Source organism: Dromaius novaehollandiae, chromosome 1 (genome assembly GCF_036370855.1).
Source record: "Dromaius novaehollandiae isolate bDroNov1 chromosome 1, bDroNov1.hap1, whole genome shotgun sequence".
NCBI lineage: Eukaryota > Metazoa > Chordata > Aves > Casuariiformes > Dromaiidae > Dromaius > Dromaius novaehollandiae.
The window spans coordinates 114,381,857-114,406,667 of record NC_088098.1 but is presented as its reverse complement, the minus strand read 5'-3'; the positions used below and the strand labels follow the sequence as shown (position 1 = coordinate 114,406,667).

General features: G+C 38.5%; 1 protein-coding gene across 4 annotated transcripts in view; it reads left to right on the top strand.

Annotated features, from left to right (window-relative positions):
- The window catches only part of APP (amyloid beta precursor protein), a 232,963-nt gene that overhangs the window by 103,119 nt on the left and 105,033 nt on the right, over positions 1-24,811 (top strand). For all 4 annotated transcript variants that reach the window (XM_064523722.1, XM_064523718.1, XM_064523713.1 and 1 more), the window contains exons 4-5: positions 10,757-10,869; positions 12,351-12,544. In XM_064523722.1, the coding sequence (XP_064379792.1) occupies positions 10,757-10,869; positions 12,351-12,544 (307 nt within the window). The remainder of the gene's footprint in view (positions 1-10,756; positions 10,870-12,350; positions 12,545-24,811) is intronic.

Sequence of the window (24,811 nt, the reverse complement as noted above, 5' to 3'; positions counted from 1 at the left end):
TCTCAGCAAATAGAATATTCTGGACACAGCAGTATTATGGAAAGTGATTGCTTAGGCTGTTAATAATTAGGAAGGTGTTTCTGCTAAGTTGATCTTCAGCTGCTGCTTATGGAATTATTTATTCACTCATCAGAACCTTTGTGCAAGATGGTATTGCAGAAACAATTACCGCCTGACTAGATTTCTGTTCTTTGCCAGAAGAGAGGGGGAGAACAAGAACAGAATTAAACTACTGTTAAAGTAAAAAGACAATCTTAATTTTGTACTGAAACATGCAATATGAAGGTATTCTAGAAGCAGATTAATGAAAGAAAACAGAAACAAAACTGAATGAATTATTACTACAGTAAATGCTTCCATGTTTGAAACCTGATTTATTTCTCACAGAAGCACTGGCATTTGAAAGAGTTTTTGGTGACCAAACCTTAAAAACTGAATGTAACGTTTTAATTCTTTCCACCTATCTATATGCTTATGGTCATTACTCCCTGTAGACATCTGTGAGTAGTGGGGCCTTCTCTAGCTTTATACCTGCTATGAGATGCTTTACCCCAATTACTAAGAATAGTCCATGAGAAGCATCTCAGCATATAATAACGCAAAGCACAATGAGATTACTGGTCCCAACTGTGCTGAATTGTTTCCAAGCATTCTGATCTTTCAGGAGTGTCTGGTTGTGCAATCTTACCGTTTGACTGGTGTCTTTAGCAAGCCACTAGTGCCAATACGTAATGTATTAGTAAATTAATCCAATTACTTGTCACAGTATGTTGTTTCCAATTTAGAACCTGCTTTTCTAGGAGATCTTACTTGATGATGTGCATTTAAGGGTCACTTCAATGGGAGCGGAGGCATGGAATTTTAGGCTACTCTGAGATTTGCACTTACAAATCTTGCAGCAAAACGTCTGCTGCCTGCTGTGAGCAAAGGAGCACAAACAGTAACGAACCAAGGTTCAGCTTGTCATGCATCTCAGGAGCAGCACAAAGTGTTGTTTATAGCTAGCGTTAAAATTCATGCATTCCATACTATCTCATAAAGTGTTGTCTATTCTGAAATTCAGCCATATTATTGCTTGCAAAAATCTGAAGGCAGCTGGGGGGAAAAAGAAGACTCACAAAGATATAATTTCTTCAGGCTTAGAGTATATCCATTTTTGAGAAATGCCACAAAGTTTTATTTGGTATTTAGATTTAAATAAACCCAAGAGCATTAAAATGGGTCCTACAGTATCAGTCATTTTTATATTTTATTCAATCATGGTATGTAATTTTGTAATTATTTCTCAAAAGGTTCTTAGAGATGTTCTTTTTTAAGTTGCTAGCTTTTGTTCTGTTTATTAAAGTCTGTTTTTTCAAAAATAACAAAAATCTTATGGAATACAAAGAATAGTGACTGTTGCCTTGAGGAAGCCTGGGAAAGGTTAGCATGAGTTTCCTGCAATGCATAAATTGTTTAACACACAGATTGAAAACAGTCTAAGCTGAACAAGGGGGTTTCTACTTTATTTGTTGTCTAGTTAGTCCTCACCAGCTATTAAGAAAGGTCGACAGATAGGAAACTCCATTAGGGTGCAAGAAAGAGCCCTGAAGAGGTCTGGCACATGCACACTTGAAGCTAAAACGCTACCATAAGCTAACAAGTGTTTTGCTAGGGGAAGGAATATGCATTGGTCCTGCATCATAACAATGTAAGAATATTGCCCCTCAACTTTTCCTCATCTTTCTTCTTTCAGCATTGCTGTTGCCAAAGCTGACTTTGCCCCGGCACCTGCCTCTCCAGTTCTTTTCTCAAGTTTAAGGGCGTGGGAGAGGTGTGCAGCTCCCCGACTTGTTGCAGAGGCAGGCATTCGAGAACCGGCCAGTGGAAAGTGCTTCTGGGTGGCATCCAGCGCTGCGCTAGTGGCTTTGGTCACCTGACATGGGAGCAGGGGCACTTGACTAGTGTGACTTGTGAGCCACCTTTGCTGACTTCCCAGGAGCAACTTCTCCTTCTGCAGGGTTTTTGGGCGGGTGTTTTTTGGTGCTTGATTCATGCCATGCTCCATGAGTGAATGTCCCACCTGGTGGTGGTGTGAGCAGAAGTGCAAAGAGCTCATTAGTAATCCAAGAGAGGCATAATTGTGAAAGGATTTAAGAACATGAGCTCAAGGAATAAAAGGAGTCTCAGACAAGTTAGAAGATTACAAGGCAGGCGGCAATTAATATTTTGAGGCAAAAAAAAAAAATCCAAGACTTGTTCTTTATACAGAAAAGAGGATGAAATAGCATGAAAAGGGTTTTCAGTAAAATAATATCCCACTTGAGACATTTCTTAGTATCCCTGAATTTTCCTGTTACCAATACCTCAACGCTGGACAGATGATTCTGGCGAGTAGACTGTTTCTGCTGCTTTGTCTGTCCTGAATGAAGCAGATCCTTTCATGAGGTGAGAGATGGCCCTTCAGCATTTCCATTTCCTGCTCTTGAGCCTTCCTGGGTTAGGGAGTCCAGATAATGTTGAGTTTTGACCTTTAGAAAATGTGTTCTGGGAAAGAGTGTCTTTTTATAAGAAGGGGTGTGTGTGTGAAGGAGGTTGTTTCAACCAGTTCCTCAAATGGTGTTTGGTCTCCATGGTGGTGTACTTCATATCTTACCTGATGTTAAAAAAAAAAAAAAAGTGCTATCATCTTTGAAAGTAGCCCTGTCCTATTTCCCTCCTGATTTTTCTAGTAATTTGGTTGTGGCCCAGGGTACTTCAAATAATACTCACCTTCCCAGGGTTCTGCTTGGGAAATCTTTACAAAATCTTACTACATCTTCACAAAATAGTGTCCTTCAGCCTTTTAGGCTCCAAAACTGTTCCTTAGATATTTCTGTATCTCTTTGCAAAATTTTTCCTTTCCGTGAATTCTATTGACTCTGTTTCCTATAGAGAAAGAGGTTTCCAATAAATTTTTTGCTTATTCTGTCCTCCTGGTTGAGGAATCCAGTAGTTCCCTCCATTATGCTGTAGGCACAATCAGACAGACTTTTCCAACTTGTCTTGGTTCCCAGCACTTCTCAGCTTTTCATTGGTCTCTGTTTTTATGCCACTGCAGAAGATCTGTTTTAGCTAGACGTATTACCTTCAGCCAAGGATGGGACCCAGAATCTTTTATATATCCTGTGGCAACCACCCACAGGTGGCATCTTTTTCTATATAACCTTTTTGTAACCTCTTTTCTTTTTTTACAGTCTTTACAGCTAGCTTTCAATGCACATTGTGCTTCACCAATCCTTGAGAGCAATTGACTGTGTCCTATTGCAGATATGGACTACTGTGGTACTGAAATGAAACTAAAACAGTGGGTGTGATTGCATCCTTAGACGACAACAACGAAAAGAAAAAGTCTGTTGGGACTGCAGAGAACAGAGTGGGAGGGAAACAGTAAGTGAATTAAGCATGTTGCAGGAGGAATTGAAAAGATCTTTCCTTGCACAGCATCACATAGGAGCTCTGTGGCTGAGGCAGGATAGAGTCCACCTATGCAGAGTAACGTGTCTAGATTTTCCTTGTTATTCCTGCAGTTTCCTAGCTCACTGTTTTCAGGAAAATAAGCAGGGTTATACAGTGGGGGACAAAGGCTATGCCTGCAACAAATAGTACCTGGCAGAAACTTTGAAGATGTATAATCAGCGCGGTGAGGAACTGGAAAGAAGAGCAACTCAGTGCTGACAGTTCTCAACTTCTTGAGCTTGACTTTGCAACCAGCTTTTGGGTTTGTTGCTTAATAAATAATATCTGAGAGACTGCACTTTGATTTGTGATGCCGGGCTTCTGTCACAGTACAAGAAAACTTGCTAGTCCGAATAGCTGGTCCCTGGAGAAAGCAAACAGAAGGAAATGTTCAGATAACCAGGTGATCCTGGCTGCAGATCATACTGCTAGAATTCCTAAGGAGGTGTTTTCTATTTTTGTGGGCATTTTAGAGAGGTAATGCAGGAGGAAGAATCACAACATCTGACATAAACCATAATGCCAGTATCAGGAACAGGTATTAGCACAGTTCTCTTACATGGCATTAATGAGCAAGAGAGGGCCATGAGAGGCATCTTTACTCCTCGAAAGATTTTCCTTGAAGACGGGGAAGAGAAGCCGAAGAAGGAATAGAGAAGTAAATGGACTTAATGCTTCAACAAACCATTGAAGTGCTACAGACTTTTAAAGAATATTTTTACAGCTTGTCTATAAAGATGACAGAGAATGTAATGATGCATATTTGAATCATGTCTCATGCAAACAAATGCATCCAGTATTGGTGTGTGAAATCTGAATGATATTTGCACTCTGTCTGAAAAGAAAGTAAATTTTATTAGAAAATGTGGTCAGGCAAAAAAGTAGCAAAGCAAGCAGAAATTCTCTTGATGTCTGCGATCGAAGAGTCGGAGGAAGATTTGAGAATAACCCTTGTTTTACACAGTTTTGTGAAAGAATTTTATGAACGTGAGGACATAAACGGTTTGTGTACTCAGTGGACTCTAACAGTAAAAGAAATGTAAGATGCATCCATTTTAGTTGAGATGATCTTTTGGCTGTTTTCCATTTCCTGCCTTCTCTTACTTATTTCATCTTAATGAATACTTACAGTCTTACTGATTTAGTTCATTGTTTCATTTGAGCAAATATTCTGTGATGGTCTGTGCGTAAAGAATTTTAGTCCTTTGACTCCAAAATTTTATGTGAGATATTTGGACTTTCAAAAAAAAATCACGGTAGAGCATCTGGTATATAAAAACTAGGACCTCTTGGTATGTTACATATATTTATATAGATGTTTGTGGTCAGTGAATTCATTACAGTGGGTTTTATTTTGTTTTTGTTCATAGGTCTGCAGTATGGTCATGTATTGTAGGCCATTATAGTGTAATGTTTTACAAACATTACAGCGTTTGTGAATATTACATTCATTGTCTTGATTTTTCAAAGTTGCTGTAACAGCATCCAGACACTAAGGTGTAGTACAGCCAGAAGTTGTTAGTTTTTGTTCCCTGGTAATGTGAGAAATGTTGCAGGTGGTAAAGAGAGTTTATTTAAGAGATGTCGCTTTGGGTGAATTTGTTGCTATATATGTTAAATACCAAAACAGCAAAACACTTCTTAGTAGGTATACTGTCTTTACTTTTTCAAATTTGATCTAAAGCAAGAATACAGAAATATGCAAGGACTTCTTTGGAGCAAGTTTTTTTTTGTTTGTTTGTTTTTTGAAGCAACACGTGCTCTTTTTTTTTTTTGCTGTGGAAATGTGTTTTGGAGAATCAGTGAGTGGCCATATTTTTGAGAAAAGTCAGCCACTGTATTTTAAGCATCTAAAAATAATATAAAACTCGATATAGCTATGGAAAATGATCTGTTGGAACTCTTTGAGGGGAAAAAAAGCAGTCGTACAGAGGGTGTTAATTGGGTCCCTGTTGGTTTTAGCAGAGTCTCCAAAAGACTGCATAGCTGTGGCTGTTTTAACCTCGTGCTCTGGAGGTGGCATAACAAGTTTTGTTGTCTATTCTGCATCTGCTGTTGCTGTCCATTTGCCATTCGTCCTTCTGCATATGGATACTTTATTGAAACATATCCAGTAAGTTACAGATAAAATGGTGGAGCGGGGACAGTTTTCTTACAGGCTGTTTCTTTTGGGGAAGTTTTATAGGCAGGAGTTAAGCCTGTTACTCATTAGAAAAGCGTAAATGATCCAAGCAATTGGAACAGAGGAAGTGTTTTATCAGCATCACATTGCCTTTCTGTTGGCTCATGCTGGATTTTATGAAAAGGCAGTCTGATTTCTTCCTTTGTATCAGTCAGTGTGTTGATTGTTTTTCAGATAGGACTGAAGTGATGAGATCTGCTGGTTAGTCCAGCAGCCTGGCCCCAAGCCACCTGTGACATAAACACTTCATTTTATTGATGATTTTGGTGCTGCCAAAGGAAACGGCAGTTCTCTGCCACGTGGTTTTTCAGGATGTTGAGCAGCAGAGAAGTCCCCGGTGGTTGCCTGGACTGCAAGTGAACGAGGTGCATTGCAGGGCACCGCTGTTGGCCCGTACCTCTGTCCAGGTAGTCTGGAAGAAGGTTAAAACCCTGTGTGTCAGATGGTGTCAAGAGAGATGGTTCCTATCCTTTAAATCTTACAAGGTTCTTGGTGCGGTGAAGTAAGCTCTTTAACAACTCTTCCTTTTGCTAGTGGCTATGAGGGACCTTGTGTTTTAAACATCGTTTACTCTTAAATTATTAAAAGTGCCTGGAGAAAGAAACATTGTAGAATGGTATTTGCTACCCTGCTGGATACTGGTATTAATATTGTCCTTCATCTGTAAAAGTGTAAGTAAAAACGATCATTCGCATATTTTTACATGGAATTTTACATATTCCTAAACACTGCTGCTTTTTGAACTCTGTTTAAAATTAAATTTGAAATTGGAGAAATCTATGAAGTCATTGCTTACTATAGTAAATAGTATATGCTATTGTTTGATATAATCTATGTGAAGCCATAGGAAAAAGACGTGTTCCCCTAAAAGTTTTCAAATATGTAAGACTGAAGTACTTAAGGCTATTAAAATCATTTTACCAAGGTATTGTTTTCGTCACTGGCACTAAAAATTAAGCCTTATAAAATTCTTTATTACCAGATTCTGTTTTATTACCTTTATGATCTTTACTACTTTTTTCTTTCCGACGTTGGGTGATTCTGCACATCCAGTCTATTTTATGCATTGGATGGAAAACCTGCTGATCAAAACCATGCATCTCACAGAGTATAGTATTTTTGTTTTGAATTATTTTGCCTTGATATCATATCTGCCTTCCAAACTGGTAGGGCAGTCATCCTCTTAAAAGTGTGTTCACTTGCTCAGCCTCTTTCTTCCTAGAGAAGATTTAAAAGACTGTGATTAGATGCCATGACTATAATCTTAATTCTTTCATTAGTGGTTGAGTGTTAATGTTCTTAGTCCTCGCTGTACAGAGAAATGTATTTCTGAATCGAACTTCTGGTCATACAGCCCAAAGTCTTCTGTTGTTCCAAGAATATTTTTCAGAAAATAGGATATGCTTGACTGAAGTAAAATTATTTGTTAGTAAAATGTGCCATCATAATCTCTGGCAAAACTGTCCTTGAAAAATGTGAACCCCTACTCCATTGTGATACAACAGGATATGATGATATGAAGAAGTCCGATATAAATGTAATGGAGAATTTGGAATCATAAGAGGTTGCTAATATTAGAAAAGAAATAGATTTGTAGAACAAAATTGTGACTTGCTTGCTGTGATCTGTGTTCCGGTGGCATTTATAACTTAACTGCGAACAGTGAATATAACAGCTTAAATGTTCCTGTTAAAATACATATGTTTGAGTTAGTTAGGATCAGGCAACTTGATTTTAAAAAAAAGCAGAGAGTTGTCAGTCTTCTGCTAAATAAATTGTAGGCATGGGATTTATTTTACATGGTATCTTTACACGATCTCAGCCCAGAATTCCCTGTCAAGGTTGTTTTCTGCAGAACTGTCAGAAGTCCACAAACCAAAGCAATGTGTTTTCATTCAGACCTTCACTGCAAAAATGAGTGAACAGCTATTGAAAAACAAGTAGTTATACTGGGGTTATTTGATGGAGTTTGGTGATTTATAAGCTCATCAAGATGAATTGTGTGCAGTCATATTTTATCATTAAAATGCTTGAGCAGACAACAAATGTACAGTTGGAGTCGCAATGCTAGATACATTGAAGAGGATACAAAAGTTTTGGAAAGAGTGATAAATAAAAGTCTGGTGGTAGTAATGCCAACCCATACTATACTATAGTATGGATCCAGATCCAGCATAAATTTTGCAAGCACTGCTGTCGGTGGCGGTCCCAGTTTAGCCATCCCTTGCTCCCTGCTGGCCGCCTGTGCCTGATCCATGTGCAGCTGCGCAAGCGCTTGTGCCAGCCTGGGGGGGTGGCACAGGGGCACAAATACAACATAAGGAATAAGGAGGGAAGGGGGAAGCGGCAGGGGCAAGGAAGGCTTGAGGCCACTGCCAGGGGAAACGCTTGTCCGACTTTGGCCCCACAAGCAGGGCATCAAGGACAGCATAGGGTTGGTGTTGATAGACTGATGTGGGGTCTGGAGAGAGGTGGGAAACGTTAGGTGGTGCCTCAGGTAGGAAGCAAAATTGCCAAAAGATTAAAACAAAGTAGGTTTGTGCCTTGTAAGCATGAAGAAGGGAGAGATGAACTGATACCTAGCTGTATCTGAAGAAAAAGTAATTCTGAAGTTGAATTGTATTTTGCAATCCCAGGACTTGACAGTGAAAATTAAACCAGAGCTGGGTTAGGATCCTCAAGCAGTTAGAAATATGTTAAGATCTACAACCAACTTAGTCAAGGCTTGTATGGCTATTTTCCCTTCCTACTGTTGTCCTTAGTAGAACTAAAACTACTGTAACAGAAAGATTGAAGAGAAAACTGTTTCTCTTAGAGTTTTTCGAGTTTACTCTTGTGCTTGATGTAAATGTGGGGTAATTCCAGTAGGCCTTCAGACAACAGCAGGGAAAAGAGAAATATAATAGGGTTTTTTTTCTTACTTGTAGAACCCATACACATTGTCCCTGTCTCTTGAGGAGGCACAGTACTTCTCACTTGTCACTCTTGGCTATCACACTTGTATAGCCTGTGGGTTATTTGTTAAAGAAAGGCAAAACTAGCCCTAAAGTGCTGTGATTCAGCAGCATTGAAAGTTAAATATGTACTGGAGTGGTACAGGTAGAAGCTTGTCCACAAAGTGAGTGTGTTTGAAGTGCTTCTTTCTGATAAGTTTGTGTTTTGAGTGAATAGTCCAGGCAAAATAAATGTTTGAGCTGTCAACTCAATAATAAGAGTAGAAGGACTGAAAAAGGTTTCTAGGACATGATCTCGGGTTGCACACGTGACTGTATGCATAGCTTTAAAAATCAAATCTTGTTGGAGTAAAGTGAACTTCGTGGTGTCTGCCAATTTTACAGATTTTTTTTTGGTTTTATAGAAACACTTGCCATAAGGACTGCTCTGCATGCCTGAGCAGCCAAAGGAACATTCAGAGTTTAACAGTGGTTCTTTATGAAGTGTTGTATCTTATGAGAGCAAAGTAGACATACTCTGTTAGTCTTCAGCAAAACACTTATCCGTGTGCTTGCTTAATGCTTAGGTACTACACTGGAATACTAGTTGAGTGACTTTGGTAATGGGGGGTGGTCCTCCACAAAGATAAATACAGCTAAAAACCAGGTGCAAATTAATTCAAATGTCATTGGAAGGTTTGGGTGTGATACCACTGGGAGTAGAGAGTTTGTTAACAGAAGCTGTAGATTTGTGAGTTACCAGAATGTGTTTCAACTCATTACTCTTGCACCTTTATTTTGAGCACCTCTATAAGGAGTTTCTGTTAATAATTTGCACGCATTAGTATGTGTCATGCAAGGGTAATAAAAACCTCTTTTTTCCTAGTAAATGAACTGACTGGCTCTTAAAGACTTTCAGTCAAACGCATTGAAATATAGCAAGGAAATTCTTGTGAAAATACACATATCCATAGCAAAGGTATATACATAGATTTTTCTGAGCTGTGGTACCTGTAATGCATTGGGTGTTTCTTATTTTTAAAGCAAGCTTCTTAGCTGTAAGTCTCAAGGGCCGCTTCATTAGCTCCCTGAGATGACCCTCTGCTGAACAGTAAACTTGTAGCTGTCTCATTTGATTCATTAACTCATTATTATATCCATGCAACCATTGGGCCATTTTGGTTTGTTCATTTAGAACACATGGGCTGTAATTTTTTTTAGAGACTGCAGCCAAATCTGCTTCAGTGATCTGATAATTTATGCCAGCTGAGTCATGTGCTTTCACAAGCCACTGTTTGTTCAGTTTGTCAACTTCTTGCAAATATTCCTTAAATTTTCCTTAAAAAAAAATCATTGAAGGTTTTCTGGGTTGTTTGGTTGCAATGCCAGAGTTGCTATTCATTAATGTGTAAGTTTTTGTCTTACTGCTAAAGAGAGCACAATCTCTTTGGTCACTTACTTCCTCAGTAAAGAGGTATTTTTGCCCCTTAAATCTGCTACGTAGATCTGATGCTAAGGTGATCTGTGAGTCGTCGTCTTCTGTCACTTCTGAGCTCCGCTTGCCTTCCCCATTAACCTGAATTCATCTGGCTAATGAAATGGGATTGCAATCAAGAGTCCGCATCAACAAAAGTAACTACATAGACTATGTAGCTGTTAGTGCTGTAATTGAGGAGAAACGCTCTAGAATGGTTTGAAACAATGTGTTAGTGTCAGGTTTGCAGGTTTGGACTGGAAAAACTGTGAATATTTCAAAACACTTCAAATCCCCCTCCCTGCCACCACACCAACACAAAAGTAGAGCATAATGGTTCCTCCCCACTCCCGGTGCTCCCCCCAGCAGGAACGGCATCACCGCAACTCCTGACTTAATGTTGCAGCACACAGGTCGTCTTCGATGGGTTCCTGCACGTTTCAGGTTAGGTACATAAAAGTTATCATACTAGCCTGGACTAAAGTTCTCATAGTCTTACTCTGAAAAAAGACAAGAACTACTTTCAATGTCTGAACAACACAGTGATGAAAGCACCATGCAGAAACTGTCCTATTCTTTACAAATTGGTCCCTGTCACTCATTCATGGGAGTTGGCCTACGCATAGTTAAATGTTTAAAAGGACAAGGTACTGGGAGCAAATTTAACATCTTTGTATCGCTTTCTTTCAGTGGGTGAGTTTGTGAGTGATGCCCTTCTGGTACCAGATAAGTGCAAGTTCCTTCACCAGGAAAGGATGGATGTGTGTGAAACTCACCTGCACTGGCATACGGTTGCTAAAGAGGTACATTAATCTGTCTTCAATTTTTCTGTCTTCCTTTATTTAGAGTTGTATCAGTATTCTGAGGATGAGCTCAAGTTCATCAGTGACATGGGAGAAAATAAAAAGGATGCAGCAGTAGTTATGTATGTTTAAGCAAATGGAGTTTTGTTGATGTTTAATAAGGAAGGAAATAGGAATTGCTCTACTGAGCCCATCAGGTTTCATTACTGGATATTTAATGCTGCCCCTTGAACCTATTTACATCAGTCATTACATAACCACCCACCCTTGTTTTCTACCTCCTCTAGCTTCCTATTTGCAGCCTGCTCTGGAACTGTTCATCGATAATGCCTGGGCTTTACCTTTTTCATTATCATTATTATGTTTGCTAGTATGCCAAGTGCTCTGCAGAGATAAATGTGCCTCGAAGGGTGCAGTATGTGAAATTCAGCACAGAAGAAAGAAGGCTGATAAGACATAAGACTAGACAAGGACAACTTGCAGTCAAACACAGAATTTTTACAATTTTTCAGTACTTTATTGAAAACAGAAATAAATCTCATGTTATACCCGCTAATATATTTTGGGCATTTTCATCCTTGTAAAGAGAGACTGTAATAGTAAAAATGGAAATGATCTTCGAGAAGATTTCTGGTTGTCATTTTGTTTGGAACCTCTTAGTTTGTATATTATCTCACCTTCTGGGTTTGAAATAGAAATTTGCTTACCAATATTTTTACATTTTCAATTCCTACTTGAATTATACAGTTGCCACTCAAAGGAAAAATAACTGTTTATGGCACCAGTCTTGCATGTAGGCAAATTCTAGTCCATGCAGACTTGAAATGGCATAGCCTTAGGCAACATTGCTGTACAACACTGAAGTATTTTCTTTTTTTCGCCTGTGCTACATCACCGCATCTTTAAGGTATTTGTGCCACCTCTTAGTTACACATGTCTGATAGTTTTCCAAACAAAGCTAGAAGGTATTGTACTGGCACAGACGTCAGACCTCAGTATGTCAGGTATTTTACATGTAAATGTCTGCTACAATGAAATCTTCAGTAGCATTAATACCTCAGTGGAGCAAATAATCATTCTGCCTCAGAGTTTTCTGTTTTATGAGGCAGAGCCTGTGAGGATTTTAGAGAAGAGGATACAGAGTTGTCAAGTATATGGGAGGAGGCAAGTCCTTCTTTACAGGAAAAAACTACAGGGCAGGAAGGAAGAGCTTGTTGCCTGCAGTGGTCATGTAGGGACCCACATAAAGTGCAAGGACCTATGTACAGGTAGGGAGCTATGTACAGTGCAAGCAGTGAATGAACATTTGGACCACTCTAAATGACATTCAGTTAGTCAAAAATGCAGGGATCATGCACAACACCTACTTCAACTTCCTACGGTTGTACACAGCCCTTTACATTTTGTTGAGGACTGCAAGGTCTTGAGGTCCAGCTTCCTCCCTGACAATATTGTTACCATCTTCTGTTTCTTTTCTGTAGTCCTGTAGTGAGAAGAGTATGAATCTGCATGATTATGGTATGCTGCTGCCCTGTGGCATTGACAAGTTCCGTGGTGTGGAGTTTGTTTGCTGCCCGTTAGCAGAAGAAAGCGACAATCTTGATTCAGCTGATGCTGAAGATGATGATTCAGATGTCTGGTGGGGAGGTGCGGATGCAGACTATGCAGATGGAAGGTAAGATGGAAGGCTTTTCTCCCTTCTTAAAGATGCTAAAAATCTGTCTGAAAAAACACAGTGTTGAAGAATGACTCCTCCTTATAAATGAGCTTCCTGATTTAAACAGTTAAAATAGTGGAAAGTTCCAGTGTACTGACTTTTTTTAATCTTCTATATTAGAACTTACTGTTAATATAGTTACTGCATTTTATATGCTTGATCTTTTTTCAGTGAGAATCAAAGTATATTCCCTTGCTCTATTTATAACAAAAATGCTAAAATACATAATTTTTTAACAACTAAATGACAAACACTGTTCTGTAAGATGCTTTGTGCAGTCTGGGGGTATTTCAGCAGGTATTTAGCCGACATGACTGTTGGAGGTTTTGAAATGTCTTCATTTATAATAGGCTTTAGCTGTGTACCCTTATTATTGTATGTGACCTGAAATGAACATTAAAGCAAGTTAGTTAATGTCTAGCTACTGATGATAAGTTTCATTAATATATCTTACTTGGACTACAGTTATGATGGAGTATGGAGGTTTCCTTTGCAAGACAGCAGTAGGTCAGAAACCAACTTATTTATACCATATGTTACTCTTCAGTGTCCCTTATGTATGTGGGCTAATTTTAAGCCAAACTTGGGTTACGACTGTGTTACAACAAAGTGTTCCAGCACCATCAAGGCATTTTCATACTGATTTCTTGAATGCATTAGTGGGGGGTTGTAAGAGTACAGTTTTATGTCCTAGCAACTGAATTCAACCCACCATTTTAAGATAACTTTCTTCATAAAACTAAGATTTAGGTTCAGATTCTGTATGTGCTCTGTAGACTTTCATCACCTCATACTGTGCTAAAAAGGTTAGAGAATGCAGTGTTTCTGCTTCTTAGGTGATGATACTGCATTTTTTTCAAATAAAATACAAAATCCAAAACTTGAGGCAGTTTAGAAATGAACCATGGAAATTATTAGGGACCAAATGAAGTGAATGATGTGGAAAAGTTAATAGTTCTGAAATGTTTAATTTTAGGCTTTATTAACAACCAAGATGGGGACAAGTTCTTGGAACAGTGTAGAGATGAAGGGCAGAGACTGAATCACTGTAAATTGATGCAACAAGATGACATTAAAAAAATGAAAAATTAGAAGGCATTTCACGATGGGCATCCAAATCTCTCCTGACAAAGAATTAGGAAGTGTTGTATGGAAGAGTTCTATATGAATAATGGAATAAATTAAATAAACTAAACTAAAGATCTTCTATTGTAATTCCCAGTTCTCTCTCATAAGTGGAAGATTGAATGGTCTTGGCTGTTTGATGTAGGAAATCTTCATCAGGCAATGTCGTATCTTCCACCTTGGTGTATTTAGGCTTTTTTTTCCTGACTTGTACTTCCAACAGTTGTCAAAGTATGGCAAGTTGTAACTCTTTCAGTGAGATTTGTAAACTAGCCTATGGACTGTTGCAGTATCACTTCTTTATATTTGGTTTAGTCTTAGGAAAAAGTGTTCTCTAAGAAGTGAGACATGAGTGCAGACTTTGTACTAATAGAGACAAATTTGCTTTTTTTTCTTTTGCAGTTTTCCCTTTTCATATATCTGCTCAAAGACTCCTAAAATATTTTCAATAAAAGAGCTTCATTATAGTGCATATGAGGTAGTTAAGTTTTGTTTGTAAGACAGATATCACATTTATTTCTGGGTTGTTTCACGTTTGTCACTGAACATCTGATTTACTGTTCTTATCCATTTTGTTCTTCATAAGACAGTTTAATATCCAAAAAGATCATTCAAGAATAACTTCAGAAATATATCCTCTAGGATTAGGAGCTGGAATTGCATTTGAATCAATTTCTGAAGTTCCAAGCAAATACAGATGGGAGTTTCTTCCTTCCATCGAGGTGCTCACAAAAAGCGTGAAAGGATCCTTTTGTGGGGCACTTGTACCTCAAGGGCAGATGAAGAGCCAAGCACTTTGTAATTCTTTCACACTGACTCGTTCCTATCTCTTGCTGCCTCTTCAGCTTCCCAGCAGCATTTAAACTGTGTGTACTGGAGCCAGAAATACTCTTGAAATTTAATAATATATATTTTTTTAAAAGTATCAATTACTCATGCAACGGTAGGAGGTAGTTCAAATTGTGTGTGTGTATCTACATATGTGTATACACACACACATATTCATGCATATATACATGTACATTTGTGTGTATATAAATATATATATACACATCTACAATATGTACAAATATTTATGTATATATATATACACACGTCTGTATATATTTATATACATCTTAGTCCTAAGCTGGTTGTGAGGGAGGAAAGAGTATAATGGAAGTGAAAAGTAGAGTGATACTTTCCTAACGCTTTTGTGCTATTAAAGCAGTTCTGTTGGAAGTGTTTACTTAAGTCTACATTTTTTCACCATAAATGGGTAATCTTACACTTGCAATGTTTGTTTCATCTTGAAGCCTTCCAAAGAGTTTAAAATCCCTTTGTATATAGGTACATTAGTGTGACACACTATAAAAGGAAGAGAAGGTGCCTGTAGTTCTTACATTAATTAATGTTCACCCCACTTCTCAGTAGCTTCGAACTGTCTGAAGCAAAATCCTATGTCAGAAACTTTGGATTCTTGGTAAAGCCCCTCTTTTGGCAGGGAGGGGATAAATCAGCTGGATAAAGTATTCATGAAAAAGTACTCACTCATGAATCATTATAGCTTTTAGTTTAGTCAGATCAAGTGAACACAATTTGTCACTGTCTTCCAGTGACAACTTTTAACACATACATTACACTGTAAATAAAAAGACTTTTGGTGTGGATTTCAAAGACAGGGCGTTTAGTCATTCTAGGAAATGCTTGTGTTTGGGTTGTGGGTTGCTTTTGTGGCTGCTGCTACAAGCACTACAAAATAATGTTGTCCATACAAAGATAGCAAAAATTAGAAGACACTAGCTAATCCTTTCAGAGAAGTACTTTATGATATTACTTTTACATGGGTTTACATCTGTGATTTCTTAGCATTTCTATTGCAGCAGTTATTATGTTGATTCACTCCTCTCCCTGTTTCCACCCATAAGCCAGGCTGCCCCTAGCCAGTGCCTTCCTTGGACAGAGGACCCTCCATGCTGGCTACTTCACACCCTATTTCCGTCAAACTATAACTGAAAATGTTGAGCACTGAAGCCCTTAGCAAAAAAATTCAGTCCACCCATTGTATCATCACGACTTTCCTACAAGGTGTGCCTGAGCGTATGGGATGGAGGGGGGCAGGTATGGCATTAGAAAAATGGTAGCCAAAGCCTCAGCTCTGTGGTGACAGCCATGGTGGCGTGAGGGGAATCTGTAATTTTAACAGCTTCCTTCCTCTTGGCAAGAGCAAAAGAGGACAGCTCTGCTTCGTTAAGGACCTGATGACGTAAACCCTGGGAATGCAGTCGAATAAAAGACTTTTGACTACCTTAAGAAGCTTACGTCAAAGTGAATATGATGTATTTGAGATAGAGGTGCCAACCTGAAAAGCAAATGATTATATCCTCGTTTCTCAAAATTACTTTAGTGACAGAACAGAAGCCAATAAATGTAGATGATAGGTTTTAAAATAACTTTGTAGCTCAAACTATTCATATCTGGATTTGAATATCTTTGCTTTTATGATTCTGAATGCATAGAGGAATCCCGGTTTCAGTCGTTCATTTTGTACGTGCCCTTTTCCAGACTGTCTTGTATTTTCACTCGCAACAGCTGCCTCTGGAACACTGAGGTTGTTGGTTTTGTTTGTTTGTTTTTGTTTTATGCCCAGCTGAACACAAAGCGAAGCATCAGGGTGCGTCGCGTCTCCAAAAGTGTCTGTTGGTGCCATTAGAGGGAGCAGTGAGGTGGTTTGTGCTGCGGCTTTGTCACAGACCCACGTTGTTCTTGCTGGGACTCTGACCGCCACGTGGGCCTGGCTCTAAAAGGAAGCGAGTTGCCTCACAGCGTTGCTTATTATTGGAAGTACTCGGGAAAAGGACGCAGCTTATATTTCTTTGAAGGATGTCCTTTGAAGGACATATCCTCTTTTTGTTAATGAGGGCAAGAGGCAGGATCCACTCATGCTCTTGAATTTTGAAATGTCATGTCATGCTTGTCCTGAAATAGCCTGTAATTCTGACTAAGAGGTCACGAGCATTTTCAGCTGTGCCGTTCTTTGCAGTTATCCACACTTATAATTAAAAATTGCTTTGAAGATTGCCTGAGGGACAGCCAGATGTACCTGCTGGCTTTCAGTACAGCTGCAGAGCTCCCCGTTTCTAGCTGCAGTTCAGGCAAATAACCTAAAAGCTCTGACTGCCCTTGAGACTCAACATAGCTCTGTGGTTCCCTGCCTGTGTTTTGGCATTCCTGATATCCAGTGCTGAGCATCTTTAGGAGCAATGGCCAAGTTCAAAATTTCCAGATGTTCTCTGTCTACATGTCTCTTACATGCCTCTTCTCTACAATAAGTAATCCACAGTGATGTAGGCCACTTATTTTGTTCTGAAAATTGGGCATCTGTGAAATGAAAGTAAAATAAGAATTTGTGCTATTTAATGTGGTAAACATGTTGTACTGTGGCTTTGCAACCCTGTAGCAGCCTGAGCTTAAGGATGGTTCATCTCCCAGGTGTTGCAGAAGAAATGGTTACAGTGCTGTTCATCCTTCTGACTCTGTAAAGATCTTTTTTGTGTTGATGGTAGATACCTTGGAAAGCTCTTCTTAATTGCCTCCTTCAGCTGTAATCCAAAAATATTGTGAAAGGCTTTTAAAAGTTCTGATATTTTTTGCTAATGGTGAAAGCAGCGTAGTACTGTGTGCCTGTTATGTTGAATTGCTTCCAGGCAAGACCCTGTGCTTCTAGTTATCAGTTTTGTTTCAGCATTTGGGGGATGGTGAATCACAGGGACCTGACAGAGCTGCCTTCTTGAGTAATTGCTGTATAAAGATTCTCGCACTTGAGATAAGAAACTATACTTTTTCTTTTTTTTCTTTCAGTGTCTAGCTCTTTTTATGTCTTTGTCCTAAGTGGTACAAAAATGTCAACAAACATTTGTTTCACCTAATTTAGTCCCTTCATAAGTGTCTAGAAGTTAACCTCAACATCAAATTAGTTACAATCAAAATTCCCTGGAGTGTTGTCATTAAATCAGGGTGTCACAAGGTGTATTTAAATTGGCCATGGTCATGTAGTGCCCTGACTTAATGTAACAACACACTGAGTCCTCATGGTATGTTAGACTACTGCCTTGACATAAACTAGGCAGGCTAAATAGAGAGGCAATTTGAATGTCTGCCTGTGGCAAATATTTGTGAAAAATTCTTAAGTGTAAGTAGTGACACATAGAAAGTGAAGTTAGTAGGTAAAAGGTGGTGAGTATACAATGTGTTTATAATAATTTTAAAAGTCAAATTTTACAGATTTTAGTCATTTTTCCACAGGGAAAATTCCCTTCCCTTTTGTAAGTGCAACTCTGACAGCTGCTGCTTAATTGCTTTTGTTTGGTTCTCTGCATAACAGAGCAGTGGGAGATCTAATGCAGGCAAGAGCTACCAATGGTTTAGCTCAAGGTTGTGAATATGGTGAAAAGACACAGTGCTACAAACAGTGTGGCAGTTCACTGCTGTTCTCTATACTCAAGCTGTTTATCTACAAGTCTATCCAAAGCATGAAAACCTCTTTTCCTATTTCTCCCCCTTACATCTTTTTTTTATGCCTCTGACCTTCCTTACCCCCTGCTTATCTCCCCCCTCACACACACACCGAAAAAAAAAGTGTTGGGAAATACAGCATGAAGCAACAACCTTTAGGAGGCTGTTTGACCCAGGCATATTTTTGCCCATTGCATATTTGCTGATCGGGGAGATTAGAGCATTTCAGTCACTTTTTCCTTGATCCTCCTCATCTACAAGCCCAACTAGTACTCAGTCTCTTTGGCATTTGAACTAAAGCTGGCAGAAGCGGACACAGCTCAAACACAGAGAAAAAATTACTTGACAGAGCTATAAGAACTGGTGTTGTTGACGTGGGTTGCTTCCTCCCATTCCAAAGGGAGGTTTCTGTGTTGCTTCCTCAGAGAAAATCAATGGACTTCAATTCCATAATGTTTCTTGTCGGCAGTCAGCAGCTGTATAGTGTTTATTTGAATATATCTACATAGAAAGACAGGATTCTGATATTTACATTAAATCAGTGTTGTGACTGTGTTGAAACTGGAGTGACAGAGTAATCCTGAGACTGGGAAGAGCTGCATGCTGGACAAAGAGCTCTGAAGGTTGTCTGGATATCAAGAATTGTTGGTGGAGAAATACGGCAGCTTTGTGACCAGGGAGGCCAGGCCTTTTTGAGATTCTACTTCGTAAATCCTTTAATCTCTACCTGATACTTGTATTTACTATGTTGGGACATTTTTTTTTCTTGTCTATTCTTGTTTTCTTCTTCTCCTTTCTCCCATTGTACCCAGTTCCTGTTAACATGGTCTCACAAAATTTAGTCAGTAATTGTGGCTCAATTAGAAGGCCCACTCTGAGCCCAAAAGATGCTTAAGAAAGCAGAAATAGGATCTATGCGCTCCTTTTGAAGATTTTGCTATTCTAAAGCTAAAAAAGTGTTGTCAAGAAAAGGGAGGGTGCTAAGTTGGAAACTTCATTGGGAACAGTCACTAGAGGAGAGAAAAAAAATCACATGTTGTCTGTGAAGAATGTTCATCTGTGTTCAAGGCAACAAGGCTTAAGCCATCCTATTACTCATGTTAAATAGCAATGAAACTTCTTTGAACTAACCTTTTTTTTAAATTAAATTGGAAGGTCAGTTACTAAAATGTCAGTAAGAAATCCCTCAAAGGGAATCTCCTAAATGATTCTTTTAATAAAAAAATAAATAATAAAATCAGTTTAGATTAACAGCAGTTACTGAAATAGATGAATATTGCACTATAAAAATAGTCTATCATTAGGGCTGTGTTTTAAATAAACTGAGCTCATTTGTGGGGGGATGACATGAAGGTGTTCCGAGTTTTGCAAAATAATATTTCATCTAATTGGTTGGAAGTTCCTATCTTCTTGATGCTTGTATTAGAACTGTTAGAACAGTCTAAAATATGTCTTAAGCTGCAATTTGTTTTAACAAAGATTTTATTAATGATACAGCTTCTCATAGAAATTCTGCGGTCTTTTTTTTTAATGGTGAAACTTAATTTGCTTTTCTTCATAATTTAACTATGCCAGCATCAATTTACAGGCATAATACTACTGTGTATCTTGAATACCTCTTGCTATTTCACATTTTTACATTAATTGGGTTTGTCTGTCATGCAGGCTATTTTTTAATGTTTAGACTTGGGTAGGGCACAATAGGGTTTTAATAGCTGCTATTTTGTCCTTTTTCACCTGGAGGTTGTTAGAATAAAATTCAGAAAGCACAGAAATACAGGAGTGTTAATGACTGTAGAAAGACTGATAGTGTTGGATTTCTTCGTAGAACAAGTAAAGTTAGAATGGATTTGATGAAACAGCATATTGCTTTAAGAGGTAATTACAGCAGTGCTGAGTCGGCAAATCCAGTCACCCCTTGAGTATAAAGCATTAACTGAAGTGATGGATGAGGCTATGGGTAAAATGAATTAATCTAACTGAGGAAGTGATGAGTAGGAAATAGCCAAGCTTTCATGACCCCTTACGGAAGCAGTTTGCCAGCTATGCAGATCACCTATATGAGTTAAATGAATGTTGAGCCCTTTCCAGGCAGTTAAAGGCATAAAACTTGCACATTTAATAGATGGTTGATTTTCAGAGAAGAGTTACATTTTTATGACCTCAAAAAACAGAGCCATCAGCTGCGGAGTTTTCCTTAAGTAACAGGCAGAGAAGTTATGAGTAAAAATTTGAGGTCCTCACTGTAAAGACTGAAATGTTGGAGGGAAAAGGTTCCCTATATATGTTCATTTAGTAATCAACTGAAAAAAACGTTCTGATATATCTATTAGATGTTCTGAAAATGTATTATGAAATATATTTATATTTTTATATGTATGTATCTATGAATTTGCATACACCATCCCATCCCATTTCAAGCTCTGTACTATTTATAATGTATGAAAAAACTGGAAGTAAGAAGTTTCCAGCTGGGTTTTTCAGTGCTTATTGTCACACCAGCATTACTGTGTGGCAGCAGATTCGTGCATGAATATCCATCCCTAAAGTTATTCCAGCAGTTCCGGCTCTGTTTTACCTTTCGGTGATGGATGTAACAGTTATTCTATGTTCTATACTAGAAATAAGAATTAGGGTGGTCTGTGGAAATTTAAGAATTCCCACACTTCTATAGCTCTGTTATTATAAGCACAGCGTAGTAAAGTGTTCTCTGTAGGAAACATGTTTTTTCTTTGGCTTCTAATAAAGTCTGCACACTTGTAATAACTGAATGTATGGATGAAGCAGCAAATACATACAGTTTTTTTTCTCACAGAAAATTTGCTAATCTTCTTGAATGCAAATGTTTTGGCTGTAGTTAGGTAGTAACATGCCATTTCTTCACATAGGTTCTCTGCTTCATTTACTGCTGAGGACAAACAATGCTCAGGTGTTGATCTCAACAAAGAAGAAAAGATTAAAACAGTAAAATGTTGATCTGGAGAACTAGGTCCTATGCTTGCTACTGTCATGAAAGTCTTACATTAGGCTTGGCATGTTAGGGCCACCTTGAAAAGCTTGGTATAAACGGTGTCCCTCTCTTTTCTGAGTGCAAGATTGGAGGTGAGGGGAATCTGGTCTGCAGAAGCTCTGGGCTCTAGCAGCTGCCCCTGGTGGAAGCTATATTCAGAAAGCAGAAAATGGCACATTCACTGAAAAACATTCTGTAACATCTTGGACTGAACATCTAGAATTACTGCGTGCTTCAGGTAATTTTTGTTTGCTAATTGTTAAACAGAATTAATTTTGTTTTACCCTCTAGCGGTTGTGTCAGGTTACCGACATGGTGAATTCCACAAAAAGGCAAGTACTTCATTTAGTACAGAGCTCACATTGTTTACCTCGGATAAAATGTAAGATAGGTTGGATGCAGAGACACGGACTAACCTGTTCCGAGTAAGGCAGAGGTTTTGTGGAAACAGAAATGCTGTGATAGATCCAGACTTTTCTGCTGTTTCTCAAGATGGCTGAGATAGGGCTGCACAGGCAACATTCATTCTGCCATCTCCTGTCACATTCGATCTTAATGCACTTCTAATGTCAGGATTTTGAATTTAGTACTTATTAAAGGTCATCAGGGTCTTTGAGCCTTATGAATTTTGTATGATCGCAGATATATTTAGTTTTTGAGCTTCTCTTAGCATAAAAAAATCAGGATGAGAGAGAATATAGGTTAAATTTATTACGCTGTCTTTCTCTAAGAATGATATACTTCTTGCTGAGTCCTTCAAAAGGAAAATGCGACGACAGTAATACCAGCAAAGGTTTTGTTTCAAAGATTAAGCTGAGTGGGTTTTGAAAAAGTAGTCTTGCTTGTGAGTCATCAGGTACCTTCTGCGAATGCATTTCAAATGTTCCACGCTTACGCCTATCTTTTTAAGCAGGTTAGCTGCAGAGAGAAATTCCTAATAGTGTGAGGTATGCTTTCTCGTTCAGTTATGTGGAAAAGATAAATATCTCAGAGGCAGAAAATTAGATTAAAAGATTTTTAATGCAACTTTTCAGGTTTTCTACCAAAATTAATGAAATTGAGCATGTTTTTGGTGCTGTCATTGTAAAAGGTTTTAAAAAAAAATACAGTAAGAAGGAGGAAGAGGAGTGGGAAAGTCTGAAGCACAATTTACTTGTTCAGTATGTGCTAAGAACTCAGAATCAACCTATGTGAAACTTCTAGAAATAACTTTTTTTTTTTGATTGAGAAAGATGAAATAAACATCATTGCAACTTCTAAAGTAAGGGAAAACAAAAAGAAAAATAACTAGAAGTAGCAAAGTGACTACCTGAAAGATAGTAGACCATGTGCATTGCTTGTCCAGATTTGCTATGTGATGGAAGGTGTTCATTTGAGGTCTTAAAGTTTAACTGTATCTTAATAGATGTTTTTATGCCCTAATATCACATTGTTTCTTCTTCTTGTGAGATACCTAATTTGCTAACATAGTATAATCCAGTCCTAGTGAAAATAACCAAGGCAATTAAGTAGTTTGTGCTTTTGTGATCACTTAGCTGAATAGATAAACCAGAACCGTTATTGCTAATATACCTTTTGGGTCAGGCTTTCAGTTGTGCAAATTGCTGTAGTTTTCCAGACTTCAGTGTTAGTAAGCTATTTGAAGGTTAATTTACATAGAACGGGAGTCTGGCATAACCCTTTTCTTTCTTGGCTCTGTGCCTAATCTCACAACGGCAACACAGTGTGATTTCCCCCCCCCCCCCCCCCCCAACCGCACACCTGCCCCAGACCTTCAGGAAAATAGACCTTTTTGGCATAATTCCCTGCTTTTAGGTTTTCAAGGTGAATGCTAAAATCTTCATTTTCCACTTGGTTTTGACTTGTCTCCTTCCTTCTCTTCCACTCCTCGCACGATTACATCGATAGTTATTTTTTAAATGTACTACCTGTATGTTCAGCTTCACCCAGTTAATATACTCACCTTTGTCTTAAAACTAGCAAGGCTACCAAAGCCAAAGTCAAATAATAGATATTAAATGACAGAAGGTGCAGTGATGTGAATCCTCATATGTCATATGTTGGCTTAGTTTTTAGCTTTAAGTCAGTATGTTGACTCATATGTTTAATTAGCGATGCCATTCAAAGGGACAGTGAGTGTAGTAGTGCACTCTATCCTGGTCCATTAGAAATCTCATCCTTTAGTCAGAAGAACTTTTTCCAGGATGCAAAATTTGGATAAATCTTAATGGAAAATACCCAGGCCTTTAACATGCAGATTTTTTGAGAGAATTTGATTTCTTGCCTGTTAGTTTGCTAAATTGTTTTTAATCAAAAGCGTGATAATTAGGTCATCTGGAATGTGCTCGTTTTGTTGTTTGGATTCCAAGCATGTGTCATACTTCAGTAATTTCCTTTGTGTTTCTGATTTGCATTTTGTTTTAAGACATTAACACTAAGTCTCTTGTAGAGATTTGGCATTCGATCTATCTGTTTTCCCTTCCACATTTAAATAACTTTGTTTTGGTGCTTCTCTGTATACTCAGATAAATGTATCTGTGCTTAGCATTAATCTTCCAGTGGAAACAAAGTTAGACCCAAGCTGACTGCTTTGACAATCCAGTCCTATCGCATGTTTCCTGAAGTCCATTTGGTGGAGCTGCAGAAGGCCAAGTGCTTCCTAAGGCTGTAGGGGTGTTACCCTGTGCCTTTCTGAAACTGGGTCACAAGCTACTGGGAAGTGGGATGGTAGCACCTGCAGTAGTCAGCGTATGGAAGCATGTTGTGATGCATAAACTACCATCAGCTCGGCCTGGCTGGCTAGAAGAGCACAGGCCGCAGGTTATATGCAGCAGTTGCTTCTCCTACGTTAATTTCCTCGGCTGTCTAGAGCAAATGCACGTGGCTTTGCTCTCTGTTTGCAGGCTGCTGCTTGTTACTACTGCTGACACGGTTCCTCTCCTGGAATTAGCTCTCCCCCAGCTATCTGCTCAGTCTGAGTTTCTGGTGAAATCCACAGTCCAGATGGAACCTATTTGCAATAAAATATAGTTGCAAAAGCATAATGCACGCTTATCTTTCGAGATTTTAAAACATCTGTCTTTAACACCTTTTCATTTCTTTTTCACCCGGTGATTGAGTGTATGTTTTTGTTTAAGTGTATTGAAATGGATTGGAGTTTATTGCAGGCAAACAGGAGCCACTTTCCAAAACCAGTAGTTAGTCCTTAGTTATTTTATATCCTAAATTGAAAGTTTTCCCGATTTTTTTTGTCTGAAGTTAATAGTTGCAGACAGAAACCTCTTCTTAAAATGGATGGAGCTTGTGCTGGAGTCCCGTGAGTTCTGAAAAATAGTTAGAAGGAAAACCAGTCATTCTTTTAATTCGTATTCTGCCATGGTCCCTGTTGTAGCTTATCAGAATACTAAAAGGAAACTTTCTTCTACTTTTTCTCACTTCTAGAACAGCAAGAGGTAGCATAGTTCAGTTTCCTTCACTTTCCTCTACCTTTCCTTCAATGCTGTCTTCCTGAAGTAACAGGACGACGCACAATTCTGAGGGAAGTGAATAAATAATGCATTGGTGTCAGCTCTTACTAAAGTGATGGATTAAGAAAA